Below are 19,832 nucleotides of genomic sequence, written 5' to 3' on the forward strand. Positions count from 1 at the left end.
TGTGATACTTTTTGGTGAGAACTAATAACTGGAGTAGGCTGTTTGTGATCGTGACAAGTATATTTCCAGTGAAGGGGTGGGGACACATGCTGCTCTCCCTGAAAGTGAAGTGGTCAGAGGGCCACTCACGGTCATCTTCTCAGGCTACAAACTGAGAGTGTGACCACATTTCACTGCTCAGGGAGTTGTACTAAACCAGAACTGGAGCGCTGTCCAGCACAGACAGCTGGACCAAGGGCTCCATGTGAGACGTTGAGAGAGGAAAGGAAGAAGGGTCACTACTTAGAACACAGAGACAACCAGCCAAAGCCCATCTTGGCTGCTTCGTAAACAGCACCCAGAGCAGGGCACACAGAATGGCACGAGCTTGCTGTTCGGCAGCTGACGCTGTGTGGAGCCCAAGAAGGAAGCATATGCATCTGGTAAGTAGTTCTCAAACTTTATTCTTATCTGAGGTTACAGCAATGGGAAGGTGGAAGAAGTCCATCATGAGTGGGTGTGCTGCATCTTAACTGGAAGGTAAGAAAGCCACCTACAGAAAGACTTTGGAAACAGACCTCATTAGGTTACGTCATTGTCATTATTGTCAATCTGTGACGAGGGATTTTTTGTGATGTCTCCACAAGACATATTATCATTTCTTTATGTTTTATCAAGTTCTAAGAAACTGTGTTTGAAATAAAAAAGTGAATGGACAAAAATAAAAAATATGATTTTTAAAAGTTTGTTTGTAAAAGAAAAAGCTTATTTGTATATAAATAAAGTACATAAAATTATTGAAAAAAAATTGGAATGTGTTTTTATGTAGTATAAAAATACTGCTACTTTATATAAGACAATAAATTATTTTTATGGGTAAAGAAATCATACTTATGTGAAATCTTTCAAAGACTAGTGATACTTTTAAAGGAATTAATATCCCTTTCTACTTCGTATCTGATTTGTTCCAGCTTTTGTCCATTACATGACTTTTAGACATTTTGTTGCTTTAACCCAGGATGAGTAGCAGGAGAGAAAGGGACAAAATTCAAACCAGTTACCCCAGCCACTCCACCTGGCAGATGGCATGATCTGGGAAGGTAGTGGCAACTAGATGCTTGATGAAATAAGGCATTGTTCTTTATACCAAGTTTTCATTATAAAAATGAAAAATATTTTGTAGGTAAAATATTTTCATTATTCCATCTAAGTTCTCCACAATCTCGGAGCATGGACCATTCAGAGTTGGCTGCACTTGCCATCGAGATGCGTTAGAAGGTGGTGTCCCTGCGTGACTTCAGAACACACAGCACACGCTGTCTGACTTTAGGAAACTCTGTTTCACTGGCTGGCTTCCTCTCATTCATTAGGTAGATATTTTTGGTACATGGGGGCAAGAGGAGTCACAGATGTGTCACAGAAAATACACTGGCCTAGAAGACCCAAGACCTAGGAGCTCACACTTTGGTCACTTCTGCGTTCCTATTTTCTGTTATAAAATCCAGACAGGTATATCACCCTGGCCTATCTCACAGGTGCAGCTGAGAACACTCACAGTGGGCTGGAGTGCAGAATGCACCAGACTGGCATTGGTGACTGCTGCTTGAAAACTGTGGCTTTCTCTGGATTTGTTTGCTGGGATTAATTTTCTTGAACCCACAACCAGAGGCTTGAGGCAGGAGGACTGTGAATTCAAGACCATCCTGGGTTCCATCAGACCATCTCAAAACAAAAACACAATAAAAAAAAAACAGAACCCAAATGCAAATGATTCACACATTTTACAATAAAATGAAAGGTATTATTTGTAAAATTTAAAAAAAACTTTGCAGCTAAATATTCAACAACTTAATCTTTCTTTAATAAGAATGTTTACTATGTGACATTATGAGTCTCCAAAGGAGAAATTCCATTATTAGTTCAGTTCTTTGCCTTAAAATTTTAATAATAAGGCAGAAAGATGGAATAAATTTTGAAAATAAGCAAAAATATAACTCGAAATTCACAACTCTCTGATTTGAGAGTGCTTTTAAAGAAGATTTCAATAGACTCATAACAACAACCTACTATTCTATAGTAACACTGACTCACCATGACAACCAACATTTATGTATATATTATTCCCTTATCACTTTAACTTATTAAATATCCAGCAGTCTTGAGAGATTGCACTGTATTTTTAACAGAAATATGCTCATTGTTGAATAGCTAAGGTTTTGGCCAAGTGTCTAGAATATTGGCCAGCATTTCAGAAAATGATTTCAGAAAAACAGCAGTAGACACAGTGAGGTCCCCTTAGAAACAAGCCAATGTACGTGATGACACGACATGCACAGGCATGAACAGTAACTGAGGGAGCCCACCAACCTCTCTGTTAGATAGATAGGTAGGACTCCTTGAAAGAGCAATGGGCCTACTTGCTCATTCTAAGTCTTTCATCTGGATTCTGCAGTATTTTTTAAAATAAAAACTACTCATTATAAAGTAGACAACAAATACTACAGTCTGGTCAGTAGCAAGCCTTTGGGACTAAATAACAAGCATACCAATAAAATGCTTATGAATAATTCCAAAGCACTATGACCTTTCCTATCAGCAATCCAAGATCAATTCTCCATTGCAAGTATGCTCACTTACTCTCTCTCACCACACATACACACACACACACACACACACACACACACACACACTTCACATACCATCTTGTGTCTGGTAATGCAGCTTGTTATCAATACACTAATAATCAAAAATGGCCCTACATATCTCTTAAAATCATTCTATGATCCTAGGACCTAGTGGGGAGGAGGGAGAGTGGTAGGGGAAGGTAAGGCAAGAGGATTGCAAGTTCAAGGCCTGCCTGGGCTAGTGAGCCTGTCTCAAAGGAAAAAAGTAAGTATTCCATACCTTAAAAGGCCTGTCAGGAACTTGCAGGGCAGAAGTTAAATTGGCATCAGCACAGGGTAATTTTTGACACAGGTAAAAGTGAGTTCCTCTTGTGCTTGGCAGAACATACTTAGGTCAGTTTAGGAACAAGTGATTTATAAACATCCTTGGCTAGTGTGGAGGAAGGCATCATTAGCACTCATAGAGGCATGGCTGGGTCCTTTCATTTATAGTATGCTTTGCAGGGTGGCACATGGATACAACAAAGGAAGGCTGAATGGGAAGCCCTCTGTCATCTAAGCTTACATCACAACTTACAATGAAGCCCACTTCTAGGTCTGGGAAGCATTCGCTGTAAACATCCTATGCTCATTCCTAACTAGTTTAGAGCTTGGGCTTGGGTCTGTGTCCAGGTTAAATTATTTATTCTACAAAAAGCAGCACAAATATCATTCATTCTGGTTTTAGCAGAAATTCCTTAAAAAGTACATTAAGGCCATTTAATGGAATCAGGGCAAATCTAAGACTACCCTGGCAAAAGTAACGTGGCAAGCAGAAGAGCTCTGGGAAGAAGCCAGCAGTGGTTGTTTTGTGTTCTCCTCTAGCCAACTTGGAGACAGCCTGTAGGAGTCATCAGTCCCCAACATCTCCATCTCGGTCTCCAATAAGCCAAAGAAAATGGAAACTTAAGGCCAACAAAGCTGTCCCGAGCAGATCACCCAGTGCGGTCAGATAGGGGATGGAGAAGCTGTCGGGGTCCTTTCCTTTCCTCCAGAAGTGGTGCACCATCCAGTCAGCAATCCACAGCAGGGTGAACACCTGAAAGAGAGCGAGCACCAGAGATGACACGTGATGCCAGCATGTGCCAGTCCTGTAACATAGCCATGACCTGAACCATTCTTTTCTGGAAGGAACAGTATATGCCTATGTCAAGAACCATGTTGAAGAGACTGGAGAGATGGCTTAGTGGTTAAGATACTTGCCTACAAAGCCTAAGAACCCAGGTTCAATACCCCAGTACCCACATAAGCCAGATGCACAGGTGGCACATGCATCTGCAGTTTGCAGTGGCTACAGACCTTGGTATGCCCATTCTGTCTCTCTCTGCCTCTTTCTCTCTCTTTCTCAAATGAATAAATAAACTTTATTATTTTTTTTAATAACCACACTCACCAGGCTGGGTGTGGTGGTGTACGCCTTTAATCCCAGCACTTGGGAGGCAAAGGTAGGAGGATCACTATGAGTTTGAGGCCACACGGAGATGACATAGTGAATTCCAGGTCAGCCTGGGATAGAGTGAGACCCTACCTTGAAAAAAACAAAATAAATACATAAATAACCATGCACAAGAGCCAGGCGTCGTGGCACAAGCCTTTAATCCCAGCTCTCAGGAGGCAGAGGTAGGAGGATCATTGTGAGTTCAAGGCCGGCCTGGGAAAACAGAATGAGTTACAGATCAGCCTGTGCTAGAGTGAGACCCTACCTCAAAAAAACAAACAGGGCTGGAGGATGGCTTAGTAGTTAAGGTGCTAGCCTGCAAAGCTAAAGGACCCAGGCTCAAGTCCCTAGGACCCACATAAGACAGATATACAAGGTGGCACATGCTTCTGGAGTTCGTCTGCCATGGCTGAAGGCCCTGGCTCACCCATTCTCTTTTTCTCTCTCTGCCTCTTTCTATCTCAAACATAAATAAAAAAGAGAAAACACAAAGAATCATGTTGAAAAGAAATATATAATTAATAGGAAAATTTTCTTTTTACAAGAAAAAGTAGCAGGTTTGGTTATAGTTTGTAGGGTTTTTCAACTTTTCATATATATCTTTTCATTTGAATCCATATAGTATCAACCTCTGCATTGGGTTACAAATGGCCAAGTCATTTTGGCCCTGATGCCTTTACCAGGAAGGAGTGTGGCTGGTTGAAACACAGGGCGATAGGGACCAAAGACAGGTCCCAAAGGGTGAACTTCGGTTGCCCTTGGACTTGTGTTTGAGAGGGGCACTTTAAGCTCTCACAGCGCTGCATGAGTCTAACCCTTCCCTAATGGTTAGAGGCAAAGACTGTAGAAATGAAGAAAGTTAAGCTAGGACAATCTGTTTGGGGTTTGCAGGAAGCATCAGATATCAGAATCCTGAATTTAGGGATTTAAGATTTGGATTTGAGCCTGTCATCCCAGTACTCAGGAGGCAGAGGAAGGAAGAATGTTGGAAGTTTAAGGCCAGTCTAGGTACAGGGTGAGATCCTGTCTCAAAAACAAAGTAAAATCAAAGATTTGGGTTTGATTCTCAGGTTTTTCTTTGGACATATTTCTTACTACTCTGAGCTTAAATTTCCTTATTGAAGAAAATAAACATAATAGGGCCTCAAAAAATAAAACAGTGAGCAGGAAAGTGCCAGACACCCAGCTCAGAGTAGCAGATCTAACTGTGTAAGGTTCTTCCAAGCTGGAGACTCAGTTCCAAGAGCTGCTAGTCTAAAAGTGACTCCTCCACTCCAAAGAAGGACCTCACTGTAGACCTCCCCCAGCCCAGAACCAGCCATGACTGACCCTGCTCCACACCACCTTGGCTTCAGGGCCAGCAACCTGGGGTCAGTACGGGCCTCACTGGGTGAGGAGAGATGTGAGCAGCGTCAGTACCACAGGTTGCCATGTTTGCCACCTGAAGTCCTGCCTGTGCTGGCTCATCCCCATGGGACCTATGGAAGGTCCCTTTTGTACTTTCAAGCCTTAAGACCGGTGGTAACTGGTTCTAGATCCTAGAACCACACATGTTCTTCCGGTGGGAACTGAGAAAGGCCTAAACCAGCCCATGGCTCAGAATTGTGGCTGCTGATGCCACAGACCCAGGTATCTCTCACACAAATCCTGAGGAGAAATCATGGGGCCTGGGAACTGTGCCACACTGGTGTCACCTGCACTGGCCCTAAAGGACTTAGGGCACACAGTCCCCTCCACATCCCTCACCACCAAGACTAGTGAAGCTGCTGCCACAAGCCACTGAGAATCAGGGTTTGATTCCATGGAGCCTGAAGACACACGCTTCGGAGGCCTTCATCCACTGCAAGGCTATACACCGACCTTTGTGCTGCAGTCCAGAGTGCTGGGACATTCAGAGCCACTGCAAACAGTGGTCAATAGAAGAAACTGTATAGACTATGCATGTGAGATGCCCTAAAACCAAGCTAAAGTAGCTACCTAGCCAACTAACACCCTCTACCGTATGTAAATAAAACAATCTTTCCCTACAAAGGTACCTCACAATATTAGAAAAAGAAAATGTCATAGAAAGTATGCAGGCATGGATGTGAGAATACAAGAATGTAAAAGGAAGCCTGGCTTCTCCAAGAGCAGTACTTCTCCCCAAGCAGCTCTCAACCTGAAGAAAGTCCTTGACATGCCTGGCAAAGAATTCAAAGTGATGATCCTACCAGCCCTCAGGAATAAGACACTGGAGGGCGGGGATAGACGATGTCAGGAAAGGGGAAAACATCATTATAAGACACTGGAGGGCGGGGATAGAAGATGTCAGGGAAGGGGAAAACATCATAATAAGACACTGGAGGGCGGGGATAGACGATGTCAGGAAAGGGGAAAACATCATAATAAGACACTGGAGGGCGGGGATAGACGATGTCAGGAAAGGGGAAAACATCATAATAAGACACTGGAGGGCGGGGATAGACGATGTCAGGAAAGGGGAAAACATCATAATAAGACACTGGAGGGCGGGGACAGACGATGTCAGGAAAGGGGAAAACATCATAATAAGACACTGGAGGGCGGGGATAGACGATGTCAGGAAAGGGGAAAACATCATAATAAGACACTGGAGGGCGGGGATAGACGATGTCAGGAAAGGGGAAAACATCATAATAAGACACTGGAGGGCGGGGATAGACGATGTCAGGAAAGGGGAAAACATCATAATAAGACACTGGAGGGCGGGGATAGACGATGTCAGGAAAGGGGAAAACATCATAATAAGACACTGGAGGGCGGGGATAGACGATGTCAGGAAAGGGGAAAACATCATAATAAGACACTGGAGGGCGGGGATAGACGATGTCAGGAAAGGGGAAAACATCATAATAAGACACTGGAGGGCGGGGATAGCAGATGTCAGGAAAGGGGAAAACATCATAATAAGACACTGGAGGGCGGGGATAGACGATGTCAGGAAAGGGGAAAACATCATAATAAGACACTGGAGGGCGGGGATAGACGATGTCAGGAAAGGGGAAAACATCATAATAAGACACTGGAGGGCGGGGATAGACGATGTCAGGAAAGGGGAAAACATCATAATAAGACACTGGAGCGCGGGGATAGACGATGTCAGGAAAGGGGAAAACATCATAATAAGACACTGGAGGGCGGGGATAGACGATGTCAGGAAAGGGGAAAACATCATAATAAGACACTGGAGGGCGGGGATAGAAGATGTCAGGAAAGGGGAAAACATCATAATAAGACACTGGAGGGCGGGGATAGACGATGTCAGGAAAGGGGAAAACATCATAATAAGACACTGGAGGGCGGGGATAGACGATGTCAGGAAAGGGGAAAACATCATAATAAGACACTGGAGGGCGGGGATAGAAGATGTCAGGAAAGGGGAAAACATCATAATAAGACACTGGAGGGCGGGGATAGAAGATGTCAGGAAAGGGGAAAACATCATAATAAGACACTGGAGGGCGGGGATAGACTATGTCAGGAAAGGGGAAAACATCATAATAAGACACTGGAGGGCTGGGATAGAAGATGTCAGGAAAGGGGAAAACATCATAATAAGACACTGGAGGGCGGGGATAGACGATGTCAGGAAAGGGGAAAACATCATAATAAGACACTGGAGGGCGGGGATAGAAGATGTCAGGAAAGGGAAAAACATCATAATAAGACACTGGAGGGCGGGGATAGAAGATGTCAGGAAAGGGAAAAACATCATAATAAGACACTGGAGGGCGGGGATAGACGATGTCAGGAAAGGGGAAAACATCATAATAAGACACTGGAGGGCGGGGATAGAAGATGTCAGGAAAGGGGAAAACATCATAATAAGACACTGGAGGGCGGGGATAGACGATGTCAGGAAAGGGGAAAACATCATAATAAGACACTGGAGGGCGGGGATAGACGATGTCAGGAAAGGGGAAAACATCATAATAAGACACTGGAGGGCGGGGATAGAAGATGTCAGGAAAGGGGAAAACATCATAATAAGACACTGGAGGGCGGGGATAGAAGATGTCAGGAAAGGGGAAAACATCATAATAAGACACTGGAGGGCGGGGATAGAAGATGTCAGGAAAGGGGAAAACATCATAATAAGACACTGGAGGGCGGGGATAGACGATGTCAGGAAAGGGGAAAACATCATAATAAGACACTGGAGGGCGGGGATAGAAGATGTCAGGAAAGGGGAAAACATCATAATAAGACACTGGAGGGCGGGGATAGACGATGTCAGGAAAGGGGAAAACATCATAATAAGACACTGGAGGGCGGGGATAGACGATGTCAAGAAAGGGGAAAACATCATAATAAGACACTGGAGGGCGGGGATAGACGATGTCAGGAAAGGGGAAAACATCATAATAAGACACTGGAGGGCGGGGATAGAAGATGTCAGGAAAGGGGAAAACATCATAATAAGACACTGGAGGGCGGGGATAGAAGATGTCAGGAAAGGGGAAAACATCATAATAAGACACTGGAGGGCGGGGATAGACGATGTCAGGAAAGGGGAAAACATCATAATAAGACACTGGAGGGCGGGGATAGACGATGTCAGGAAAGGGGAAAACATCATAATAAGACACTGGAGGGCGGGGATAGACGATGTCAGGAAAGGGGAAAACATCATAATAAGACACTGGAGGGCGGGGATAGACGATGTCAAGGAAAGGGGAAAACATCATAATAAGACACTGGAGGGCGGGGATAGACGATGTCAGGAAAGGGGAAAACATCATAATAAGACACTGGAGGGCGGGGATAGACGATGTCAGGAAAGGGGAAAACATCATAATAAGACACTGGAGGGCGGGGATAGACGATGTCAGGAAAGGGGAAAACATCATAATAAGACACTGGAGGGCGGGGATAGACGATGTCAGGAAAGGGGAAAACATCATAATAAGACACTGGAGGGCGGGGATAGACGATGTCAGGAAAGGGGAAAACATCATAATAAGACACTGGAGGGCGGGGATAGACGATGTCAGGAAAGGGGAAAACATCATAATAAGACACTGGAGGGCGGGGATAGACGATGTCAGGAAAGGGGAAAACATCATAATAAGACACTGGAGGGCGGGGATAGAAGATGTCAGGAAAGGGGAAAACATCATAATAAGACACTGGAGGGCGGGGATAGACGATGTCAGGAAAGGGGAAAACATCATAATAAGACACTGGAGGGCGGGGATAGACGATGTCAGGAAAGGGGAAAACATCATAATAAGACACTGGAGGGCGGGGATAGACGATGTCAGGAAAGGGGAAAACATCATAATAAGACACTGGAGGGCGGGGATAGACGATGTCAGGAAAGGGGAAAACATCATAATAAGACACTGGAGGGCGGGGATAGACGATGTCAGGAAAGGGGAAAACATCATAATAAGACACTGGAGGGCGGGGATAGACGATGTCAGGAAAGGGGAAAACATCATAATAAGACACTGGAGGGCGGGGATAGACGATGTCAGGAAAGGGGAAAACATCATAATAAGACACTGGAGGGCGGGGATAGACGATGTCAGGAAAGGGGAAAACATCATAATAAGACACTGGAGGGCGGGGATAGACGATGTCAGGAAAGGGGAAAACATCATAATAAGACACTGGAGGGCGGGGATAGACGATGTCAGGAAAGGGGAAAACATCATAATAAGACACTGGAGGGCGGGGATAGACGATGTCAGGAAAGGGGAAAACATCATAATAAGACACTGGAGGGCGGGGATAGACGATGTCAGGAAAGGGGAAAACATCATAATAAGACACTGGAGGGCGGGGATAGACGATGTCAGGAAAGGGGAAAACATCATAATAAGACACTGGAGGGCGGGGATAGACGATGTCAGGAAAGGGGAAAACATCATAATAAGACACTGGAGGGCGGGGATAGACGATGTCAGGAAAGGGGAAAACATCATAATAAGACACTGGAGGGCGGGGATAGACGATGTCAGGAAAGGGGAAAACATCATAATAAGACACTGGAGGGCGGGGATAGACGATGTCAGGAAAGGGGAAAACATCATAATAAGACACTGGAGGGCGGGGATAGACGATGTCAGGAAAGGGGAAAACATCATAATAAGACACTGGAGGGCGGGGATAGACGATGTCAGGAAAGGGGAAAACATCATAATAAGACACTGGAGGGCGGGGATAGACGATGTCAGGAAAGGGGAAAACATCATAATAAGACACTGGAGGGCGGGGATAGACGATGTCAGGAAAGGGGAAAACATCATAATAAGACACTGGAGGGCGGGGATAGACGATGTCAGGAAAGGGGAAAACATCATAATAAGACACTGGAGGGCGGGGATAGAAGATGTCAGGAAAGGGGAAAACATCATAATAAGACACTGGAGGGCGGGGATAGAAGATGTCAGGAAAGGGGAAAAAATCATAATAAGACACTGGAGGGCGGGGATAGACGATGTCAGGAAAGGGGAAAACATCATAATAAGACACTGGAGGGCGGGGATAGACGATGTCAGGAAAGGGGAAAACATCATAATAAGACACTGGAGGGCGGGGATAGACGATGTCAGGAAAGGGGAAAACATCATAATAAGACACTGGAGGGCGGGGATAGACGATGTCAGGAAAGGGGAAAACATCATAATAAGACACTGGAGGGCGGGGATAGACGATGTCAGGAAAGGGGAAAACATCATAATAAGACACTGGAGGGCGGGGATAGAAGATGTCAGGAAAGGGGAAAACATCATAATAAGACACTGGAGGGCGGGGATAGAAGATTTCAGGAAAGGGGAAAACATCATAATAAGACACTGGAGGGCGGGGATAGAAGATGTCAGGAAAGGGGAAAACATCATAATAAGACACTGGAGGGCGGGGATAGAAGATGTCAGGAAAGGGGAAAACATCATAATAAGACACTGGAGGGCGGGGATAGACGATGTCAGGAAAGGGGAAAACATCATAATAAGACACTGGAGGGCGGGGATAGACGATGTCAGGAAAGGGGGAAAACATCATAATAAGACACTGGAGGGCGGGGGATAGAAGATGTCAGGAAAGGGGAAAACATCATAATAAGACACTGGAGGGCGGGGATAGACGATGTCAGGAAAGGGGAAAACATCATAATAAGACACTGGAGGGCGGGGATAGAAGATGTCAGGAAAGGGGAAAACATCATAATAAGACACTGGAGGGCGGGGATAGAAGATGTCAGGAAAGGGGAAAACATCATAATAAGGACACTGGAGGGCGGGGATAGAAGATGTCAGGAAAGGGGAAAACATCAGAATAAGACACTGGAGGGCGGGGATAGACGATGTCAGGAAAGGGGAAAACATCATAATAAGACACTGGAGGGCGGGGATAGACGATGTCAGGAAAGGGGAAAACATCATAATAAGACACTGGAGCGCGGGGATAGACGATGTCAGGAAAGGGGAAAACATCATAATAAGACACTGGAGGGCGGGGATAGACGATGTCAGGAAAGGGGAAAACATCATAATAAGACACTGGAGGGCGGGGATAGAAGATGTCAGGAAAGGGGAAAACATCATAATAAGACACTGGAGGGCGGGGATAGAAGATGTCAGGAAAGGGGAAAACATCATAATAAGACACTGGAGGGCGGGGATAGACGATGTCAGGAAAGGGGAAAACATCATAATAAGACACTGGAGGGCGGGGATAGACGATGTCAGGAAAGGGGAAAACATCATAATAAGACACTGGAGGGCGGGGATAGACGATGTCAGGAAAGGGGAAAACACCATAATAAGACACTGGAGGGCGGGGATAGACGATGTCAGGAAAGGGAAAACACCATAATAAGACACTGGAGGGCGGGGGATAGAACGATGTCAGGAAAGGGGGAAAAACATCATAATAAGACACTGGAGGGCGGGGATAGACGATGTCAGGAAAGGGGAGAAAACATCATAATAAGACACTGGAGGGCGGGGATAGAAGATGTCAGGAAAGGGGAAAACATCATAATAAGACACTGGAGGGCGGGGATAGAAGATGTCAGGAAAGGGGAAAACATCATAATAAGACACTGGAGGGCGGGGATAGAAGATGTCAAGAAAGGGGAAAACATCATAATAAGACACTGGAGGGCGGGGATAGACGATGTCAGGAAAGGGGAAAACATCATAATAAGACACTGGAGGGCGGGGATAGACGATGTCAGGAAAGGGGAAACATCATAATAAGACACTGGAGGGCGGGGATAGACGATGTCAGGAAAGGGGAAAACATCATAATAAGACACTGGAGGGCGGGGATAGACGATGTCAGGAAAGGGGAAAACATCATAATAAGACACTGGAGGGCGGGGATAGACGATGTCAGGAAAGGGGAAAACATCATAATAAGACACTGGAGGGCGGGGATAGACGATGTCAGGAAAGGGGGAAAACATCATAATAAGACACTGGAGGGCGGGGATAGACGATGTCAGGAAAGGGGGAAAACATCATAATAAGACACTGGAGGGCGGGGATAGAAGATGTCAGGAAAGGGGAAAACATCATAATAAGACACTGGAGGGCGGGGATAGACGATGTCAGGAAAGGGGAAAACATCATAATAAGACACTGGAGGGCGGGGATAGACGATGTCAGGAAAGGGGAAAACATCATAATAAGACACTGGAGGGCGGGGATAGACGATGTCAGGAAAGGGGAAAACATCATAATAAGACACTGGAGGGCGGGGATAGACGATGTCAGGAAAGGGGAAAACATCATAATAAGACACTGGAGGGCGGGGATAGACGATGTCAGGAAAGGGGAAAACATCATAATAAGACACTGGAGGGCGGGGATAGCGATGTCAGGAAAGGGGAAACATCATAATAAGACACTGGAGGGCGGCGATAGAAGATGTCAGGAAAGGGGAAAACATCATAATAAGACACTGGAGGGCGGGGATAGACGATGTCAGGAAAGGGGAAAACATCATAATAAGACACTGGAGGGCGGGGATAGAAGATGTCAGGAAAGGGGAAAACATCATAATAAGACACTGGAGGGCGGGGATAGAAGATGTCAGGAAAGGGGAAAACATCATAATAAGACACTGGAGGGAGGGGATAGACGATGTCAGGAAAGGGGAAAACATCATAATAAGACACTGGAGGGCGGGGATAGACGATGTCAGGAAAGGGGAAAACATCATAATAAGACACTGGAGGGCGGGGATAGAAGATGTCAGGAAAGGGGAAAAACATCATAATAAGACACTGGAGGGCGGGGATAGACGATGTCAGGAAAGGGGAAAACATCATAATAAGACACTGGAGGGCGGGGATAGACGATGTCAGGAAAGGGGAAAAACATCATAATAAGACACTGGAGGGCGGGGATAGACGATGTCAGGAAAGGGGAAAACATCATAATAAGACACTGGAGGGCGGGGATAGAAGATGTCAGGAAAGGGGAAAACATCATAATAAGACACTGGAGGGCGGGGGGATAGAAGATGTCAGGAAAGGGGAAAACATCATAATAAGACACTGGAGGGCGGGGATAGAAGATGTCAGGAAAGGGGAAAACATCATAATAAGACACTGGAGGGCGGGGATAGAAGATGTCAGGAAAGGGGAAAACATCATAATAAGACACTGGAGGGCGGGGATAGACGATGTCAGGAAAGGGGGAAAACATCATAATAAGACACTGGAGGGCGGGGGATAGAAGATGTCAGGAAAGGGGAAAACATCATAATAAGACACTGGAGGGCGGGGGATAGACGATGTCAGGAAAGGGGGAAAACATCATAATAAGACACTGGAGGGCGGGGATAGACGATGTCAGGAAAGGGGAAACATCATAATAAGACACTGGAGGGCGGGGATAGAAGATGTCAGGAAAGGGGAAAACATCATAATAAGACACTGGAGGGCGGGGATAGAAGATGTCAGGAAAGGGGAAAACATCATAATAAGACACTGGAGGGCGGGGATAGACGATGTCAGGAAAGGGGAAAACATCATAATAAGACACTGGAGGGCGGGGGATAGAAGATGTCAGGAAAGGGGGAAAACATCATAATAAGACACTGGAGGGCGGGGATAGACGATGTCAGGAAAGGGGAAAAACATCATAATAAGACACTGGAGGGCGGGGATAGAAGATGTCAGGAAAGGGGGAAAACATCATAATAAGACAATGGAGGGCGGGGATAGAAGATGTCAGGAAAGGGGAAAACATCATAATAAGACACTGGAGGGCGGGGATAGAAGATGTCAGGAAAGGGGAAAACATCATAATAAGACACTGGAGGGCCGGGGATAGACGATGTCAGGACAAGGGGAAAACATCATAATAAGACACTGGAGGGCGGGGGATAGACGATGTCAGGAAAGGGGAAAAAACATCATAATAAGACACTGGAGGGCGGGGATAGAAGATGTCAGGAAAGGGGAAAACATCATAATAAGACACTGGAGGGCGGGGATAGACGATGTCAGGAAAGGGGAAAAACATCATAATAAGACACTGGAGGGCGGGGATAGACGATGTCAGGAAAGGGGAAAACATCATAATAAGACACTGGAGGGCGGGGATAGACGATGTCAGGAAAGGGGAAAACATCATAATAAGACACTGGAGGGCGGGGATAGAGATGTCAGGAAAGGGGAAAACATCATAATAAGACACTGGAGGGCGGGGATAGAAGATGTCAGGAAAGGGGAAAACATCATAAATAAGACACTGGAGGGCGGGGATAGACGATGTCAGGAAAGGGGAAAACATCATAATAAGACACTGGAGGGCGGGGGATAGACGATGTCAGGAAAGGGGAAAACATCATAATAAGACACTGGAGGGCGGGGATAGACGATGTCAGGAAAGGGGAAAACATCATAATAAGACACTGGAGGGCGGGGATAGACGATGTCAGGAAAGGGGAAAACATCATAATAAGACACTGGAGGGCGGGGATAGAAGATGTCAGGAAAGGGGGAAAACATCATAATAAGACACTGGAGGGCGGGGATAGAAGATGTCAGGAAAGGGGAAAACATCATAATAAGACACTGGAGGGCGGGGATAGACGATGTCAGGAAAGGGGAAAACATCATAATAAGACACTGGAGGGCGGGGATAGAAGATGTCAGGAAAGGGGAAAACATCATAATAAGACACTGGAGGGCGGGGATAGAAGATGTCAGGAAAGGGGAAACATCATAATAAGACACTGGAGGGCGGGGATAGACGATGTCAGGAAAGGGGAAAACATCATAATAAGACACTGGAGGGCGGGGATAGACGATGTCAGGAAAGGGGGAAACATCATAATAAGACACTGGAGGGCGGGGGATAGACGATGTCAGGAAAGGGGAAAACATCATAATAAGACACTGGAAGGGCGGGGATAGACGATGTCAGGAAAGGGGAGAAAACATCATAATAAGACACTGGAGGGCGGGGATAGACGATGTCAGGAAAGGGGAAAACATCATAATAAGACACTGGAGGGCGGGGATAGACGATGTCAGGAAAGGGGAACACATCATAATAAGACACTGGAGGGCGGGGATAGACGATGTCAGGAAAGGGGAAAACATCATAATAAGACACTGGAGGGCGGGGATAGAAGATGTCAGGAAAGGGGAAAACATCATAATAAGACACTGGAGGGCGGGGATAGACGATGTCAGGAAAGGGGAAAACATCATAATAAGACACTGGAGGGCGGGAATAGAAGATGTCAGGAAAGGGGAAAACATCATAATAAGACACTGGAGGGCGGGGATAGACGATGTCAGGAAAGGGGAAAACATCATAATAAGACACTGGAGGGCGGGGATAGACGATGTCAGGAAGGGGGAAAACATCATAATAAGACACTGGAGGGCGGGGATAGACGATGTCAGGAAAGGGGAAAACATCATAATAAGACACTGGAGGCGGGAATAGACGATGTCAGGAAAGGGGAAAACATCATAATAAGACACTGGAGGGCGGGGATAGAAGATGTCAGGAAAGGGGGAAAACATCATAATAAGACACTGGAGGGCGGGGATAGACGATGTCAGGAAAGGGGAAAACATCATAATAAGACACTGGAGAGGGCGGGGGATAGACGATGTCAGGAAAGGGGAAAACATCATAATAAGACACTGGAGGGCGGGGATAGAAGATGTCAGGAAAGGGGAAAACATCATAATAAGACACTGGAGGGCGGGGATAGAAGATGTCAGGAAAGGGGAAAACATCATAATAAGACACTGGAGGGCGGGGATAGACGATGTCAGGAAAGGGGAAAACATCATAATAAGACACTGGAGGGCGGGGATAGAAGATGTCAGGAAAGGGGAAAACATCATAATAAGACACTGGAGGGCGGGGATAGACGATGTCAGGAAGGGGAAAACATCATAATAAGACACTGGAGGGCGGGGATAGAAGATGTCAGGAAAGGGGAAAACATCATAATAAGACACTGGAGGGCGGGGATAGAAGATGTCAGGAAAGGGGAAAACATCATAATAAGACACTGGAGGGCGGGGATAGAAGATGTCAGGAAAGGGGAAAACATTCATAATAAGACACTGGAGGGCGGGGATAGAATGATGTCAGGAAAGGGTGAGAAACATCACTAATAAAGCACTGGAGGGCGGGGATAGACCGCATGTCAGAGAAAGCGGAAAACATCATAATAAGATCACTGGAGGGCGGGGATAGAAGATGTCAAGAAAGGGGAAAACATCATAAATAAGACACTGGAGGGCGGTGGGGATAGACGATGTCAGGAAAGGGGAAAACATCATAATAAGACACTGGAGGGCGGGGATAGACGATGTCAGGAAAGGGGAAAACATCATAATAAGACACTGGAGGGCGGGGATAGAAGATGCTCAGGAAAGGGAAAACATCATAATAAGACACTGGAGGGCGGGGATAGACCGATGTCAAGAAAGGGGAAAACCATCATAATAAGACACTGGAGGGGCGGGGATAGACGATGTCAGGAAAGGGGAAAACATCATAATAAGACACTGGAGGGGCGGGATAGAAGATGTCAGGAAAGGGGGAAAACATCCATAATAAGACACTGGAGGGCGGGGGATAGACGATGTCAGGAAAGGGGAAAACATCATAATAAGACACTGGAGGGCGGGGATAGAACGATGTCAGGAAAGGGGGAAAACATCATAATAAGACACTGGAGGGCGGGGATAGACGATGTCAGGAAAGGGGAAAACATCATAATAAGACACTGGAGGGCGGGGATAGACGATGTCAGGAAAGGGGAAAACATCATAATAAGACACTGGAGGGCGGGGATAGACAGATGTCAGGAAAGGGGAAAACATCGATAATAAGACACTGGAGGGCGGGGATAGACGATGTCAGGAAAGGGGAAAACATCATAATAAGACACTGGAGGGCGGGGATAGACGATGTCAGGAAAGGGAAAAACATCATAATAAGACACTGGAGGGCGGGGATAGAAGATGTCAGGAAAGGGGAAACATCATAATAAGACACTGGAGGGCGGGGATAGACGATGTCAGGAAAGGGAAAACATCATAATAAGACACTGGAGGCGCGGGGATAGACGATGTCAGGAAAGGGGAAAACATCATAATAAGACACTGGAGGGCGGGGATAGACGATGTCAGGAAAGGGGGAAAACATATAATAAGACACTGCGAGGGCGGGGATAGACGATGTCAGGAAAGGGGAAAACATCATAATAAGACACTGGAGGGCGGGGATAGACGATGTCAGGAAAGGGGAAAACATCATAATAAGACACTGGAGGGCGGGGATAGAAGATGTCAGGAAAGGGGAAAAACATCATAATAAGACACTGGAGGGCAGGGGATAGAAGATGTCAGGAAAGGGGGAAAACATCATAATAAGACACTGGAGGCGGGGATAGACGATGTCAGGAAAGGGGAAAAACATCATAATAAGACACTGGAGGGCGGGGATAGAAGATGTCAGGAAAGGGGGAAAACATCATAATAAGACACTGGAGGGCGGGGATAGAAGATGTCAGGAAAGGGGAAAACATCATAATAAGACACTGGAGGGCGGGAGATAGAAGATGTCAGGAAAGGGGAAAACATCATAATAAGACACTGGAGGGGCGGGGATAGAAGATGTCAGGAAAGAGGAAACATCATAATAGCAGACACTGGAGGGGGGGGATAGAAGATGTCAGGAAAGGGGAAAACATCATAATAAGACACTGGAGGGCGGGGATAGACGATGTCAGGAAAGGGGAAAACATCATAATAAGACACTGGAGGGCGGGGATAGACGATGTCAGGAAAGGGGAAAACATCATAATAAGACACTGGAGGGCGGGGATAGACGATGTCCGGAAAGGGGAAAACATCATAATAACACACTGGATGGCGGGGATAGAAGATGTCAGGAAAGGGGAAAACATCATAATAAGACACTGGAGGGCGGGGATAGACGATGTCAGGAAAGGGGAAAACATCATAATAAGACACTGGAAGGCGGGGATAGAAGATGTCAGGAAAGGGGAAAACATCATAATAAGACACTGGAGGGCGGGGATAGACGATGTCAGGAAAGGGGAGGAAAACATCATAATAAGACACTGGAGGGCGGGGATAGAAGATGTCAGGAAAGGTGAAAACAATCATAATAAGACACTGGAGGGCATGGGGATAGACGATGTCCGGACACAGGGGAGAAAACGATCATAATAAGACACTGGAGGGGGGGAATAGAAGATGTCAGGAAAGGGAGAAAATCATCATAATAAGACACTGGAGGGCGGGGATAGACGATGTCAGGAAAGGCGGAAACATCATCAATAAGACCACTGGAAGTGGCTAGGGGATAGACGATGTCAGGAAAGGGTGAAAACATCATAATAAGACACTGGAAGGGGCGGGGATAGACGATGTCAGGAAAGTGGAAAACCTCGATAATAAGACACTTCGAGGGCGGTGAGATCAAGAAGATGTCAGGAAAGGGGAAACATACATAATAAGACACTGTGAAGGGCTGGGGATAGACGATGTCAGGAAAGGAGGAAACATCATAATAAGACACTGCGAGGTGCGGGGCAGTAGACGATTGTCAGGAAAGGGGAAAACATCATAATAAGACACTGGAGGGCGGGGATAGAAGATGTCAGGAAAGGGGAAAACATCATAATAAGACACTGGAGGGCGGGGATAGAAGATGTCAGGAAAGGGGAAAACATCATAATAAGACACTGGAGGGGCGGGGATAGGACGATGTCAGGAAAGGGGAGAAAAACATCATAATAAGACACTGGAGGGGCGGGGTATAGACTGATGTCAGGAAAGGGGGGAATAACATCATAATAAGACACTTGGAGGGCGGGGATAGACGATGTCAGGAAAGGGGGAAAACATCATAATAAGACACTGGAGGGCGGGGATGAGAAGATGTCAGAAAGGGGAAAACATTCATAAATAAGACCACTGGAGGGTCGGGGGATTAGAAGATGTCAGGAAAGGGAAAAACATCATAATAAGACACTGGAGGGGGCGGGGATAGACGATGTCAGGAAAGGGGAAAACATCATAATAAGACACTGGAGGTGCGGGGATAGACGATAGTCAGGAAAGGGGGAAAACATCATAATAAGACACTGGAGGGCGGGGATAGACGATGTCAGGAAAGGGGGAAAACATCATAATAAGACAGCTGGAGGATCGGCGGGATAGACGATGTCAGGAAAGGGGAAAACATCATAATAAGACACTG

At 46.0% G+C, this 19,832-nt stretch overlaps 1 protein-coding gene across 5 annotated transcripts in view; it reads right to left on the bottom strand.

The window, feature by feature from the left end:
- Nucleotides 1-423: 423 nt before the first annotated feature.
- Slc41a2 (solute carrier family 41 member 2) overlaps nucleotides 424-19,832 on the bottom strand; it is a 142,093-nt gene continuing 122,684 nt past the window's right edge. For all 5 annotated transcript variants that reach the window (XM_045153206.1, XM_045153208.1, XM_045153204.1 and 2 more), the window contains one exon: nucleotides 424-3,681. In XM_045153206.1, the coding sequence (XP_045009141.1) occupies nucleotides 3,496-3,681 (186 nt within the window). In that variant the 3' untranslated portion in view covers nucleotides 424-3,495. The remainder of the gene's footprint in view (nucleotides 3,682-19,832) is intronic.

This window comes from Jaculus jaculus, chromosome 6, assembly GCF_020740685.1.
Source record: "Jaculus jaculus isolate mJacJac1 chromosome 6, mJacJac1.mat.Y.cur, whole genome shotgun sequence".
Classification (NCBI taxonomy): Eukaryota; Metazoa; Chordata; class Mammalia; order Rodentia; family Dipodidae; genus Jaculus; species Jaculus jaculus.